Source organism: Trichosurus vulpecula, chromosome 2, assembly GCF_011100635.1.
Source record: "Trichosurus vulpecula isolate mTriVul1 chromosome 2, mTriVul1.pri, whole genome shotgun sequence".
In the NCBI taxonomy this organism is placed as follows: domain Eukaryota; kingdom Metazoa; phylum Chordata; class Mammalia; order Diprotodontia; family Phalangeridae; genus Trichosurus; species Trichosurus vulpecula.
This window is the reverse complement of record NC_050574.1, coordinates 80,219,882-80,222,035: the sequence shown is the minus strand read 5'-3', so window position 1 is coordinate 80,222,035 and position 2,154 is coordinate 80,219,882. Positions and strand designations below refer to the sequence as shown.

Below are 2,154 nucleotides of genomic sequence, written 5' to 3'. Positions count from 1 at the left end.
TAGTACCTTCCCCCCTCCCCCCTCCTCCACTGGATTTTTGTTACATAGCTCCTTTGCTCTAGCAGAGGACAGCCTTCACAGAGGCTTGTAACTCTGTAACAATGCATTATACAATATTTGGAATGACTATTAAAAAAACAAAACAAATGTACAATCTGAGTCCTGAAGACGCACTGTAGAACTTTGGGGATGTTTGCCTCCAACACACTTAGACTGCTCATCACCTTCACCATTCCAGTTTTTAAATCCTGAGTCAAGCGCCAAAAAAAAAAAAAAAAAAAACCAAAACAAAAAAAAAAAAACAAATAAAGCCATGCCAATCTCATCTCTTTTTTGGGCAATTATCATGTCGCACCCTTTGACAAAAAAAAAAAAATCAAAAAAAACAAACAGTCCATTTAGAAGCATTTGCGGTGGACAATGGAGGGCCCAGATTCATCATACTCCTGCTTGTTGATCCACATCTGCTGGAAGGTGGAAAGAGAGGCCAGGATGGAGCCTCCAATCCAGACAGAGTATTTACGCTCAGGTGGGGCAATGATCTTGATTTTCATTGTGCTGGGAGCTAGGGCTGTAATCTCCTTCTGCATCCTGTCAGCAATGCCTGGGTACATGGTGGTACCACCAGACAATACGGTATTGGCATACAAATCCTTACGGATGTCAACATCACACTTCATGATTGAGTTGAAGGTAGTTTCGTGGATTCCACAGGATTCCATACCTAAGAAAGATGGTTGGAAGAGGGCTTCTGGGCATCGGAACCTCTCGTTGCCAATGGTGATGACCTGACCATCAGGGAGCTCGTAGCTCTTTTCCAGAGAAGAGCTAGATGCAGCAGTGGCCATCTCCTGCTCGAAGTCTAGGGAGACGTAACACAGCTTCTCCTTGATGTCACGCACGATTTCCCTCTCAGCTGTGGTAGTGAAACTGTACCCTCTCTCGGTCAGGATCTTCATGAGGTAGTCCGTCAGATCACGGCCAGCCAGATCCAGACGGAGGATGGCATGGGGAAGGGCATAACCTTCATAGATGGGCACAGTGTGGGTCACACCATCACCGGAGTCCATCACAATACCAGTGGTACGACCAGAGGCATACAGGGACAGCACAGCCTGGATGGCAACGTACATGGCTGGGGTGTTGAAGGTCTCAAACATAATCTGAGTCATCTTTTCTCTGTTGGCTTTGGGGTTCAGGGGGGCTTCTGTCAGCAGCACAGGGTGCTCTTCAGGGGCCACATGGAGCTCATTGTAGAAAGTATGATGCCAGATCTTCTCCATGTCATCCCAGTTGGTGACAATACCATGTTCGATGGAGTACTTCAGGGTCAGAATACCTCTCTTGCTCTGGGCCTCATCCCCCACGTAGCTATCTTTCTGGCCCATACCCACCATCACACCCTGATGTCTGGGGCGCCCAACAATGGAAGGGAAGACGGCCCGAGGGGCATCGTCTCCTGCAAAGCCAGCTTTGCACATTCCGGAGCCATTGTCGACCACGAGAGCAGCAATATCATCATCCATGGCGAACTTTGAAGTGGCAAGTTTAAACCCTTAAGAGAGAGAGGAGGTGGTGCCGCACCTGGAGGCAGGGGGGAGGCAAGTGCACGCTGGGTAGAAGAGCTCACAGCTCTTTCTTGCCACTTTTATGCAAGATAATTTACCACATTCTATCTCTCTCTTTCTCCCTCTCTCAATATATTCCTCTCTCATCCCTTAATTTGATTTTATTTTTTTAGATATCATCCCTTCATATTCAACTCACCCTCTACCCTCTGTCTCTCTATATATGTATATTCCCTTCAGCTACACTAATATCGAGGTCTCATTAATTGTACACATCATCTTTCCACGTAAGAATGTAAACAAAACAGTTCAACTTTAGTAAGTCCCTTATGAGTTCTCTTTCTTGTTTACGTTTTCACGCTTCTCTTGATGTGTTTGAAAGTTAAATTTTCTCTTCAGCTCTGGTCTTTTCACTGAGAAAGTTTGAAAGTCCTCTATTTTATTGAAAATCCATATTTTGCCTTGGAGCATGATACTCAGTTTTTCTGGGTAGGTGATTCTTGGTTTTAATCCTAGCTCCATTGACCTCTGGAATAGCATATTCCAAGCCCTTCAATCCCTTAATGTGGAAGCTGCTAGATCTTGT

At 45.5% G+C, this 2,154-nt stretch overlaps 1 protein-coding gene across 1 annotated transcript; it reads right to left on the bottom strand.

Annotated features, from left to right (window-relative positions):
* Positions 1-392: 392 nt before the first annotated feature.
* On the bottom strand, positions 393-1,612 carry LOC118836142 (actin, cytoplasmic 1-like). The gene has a single exon (XM_036743495.1). The coding sequence runs from the start codon at positions 1,524-1,526 to the stop codon at positions 399-401; it is 1,128 nt and encodes a 375-aa protein (XP_036599390.1). The 5' UTR covers positions 1,527-1,612; the 3' UTR covers positions 393-398.
* Positions 1,613-2,154: the final 542 nt, after the last annotated feature.

Excerpts from the sequence above, each read along its gene's own strand:
- LOC118836142 (XM_036743495.1), bottom strand. The coding sequence starts at position 1,526 with ATGGATGATGATATTGCTGCTCTCGTGGTCGACAATGGCTCCGGAATG.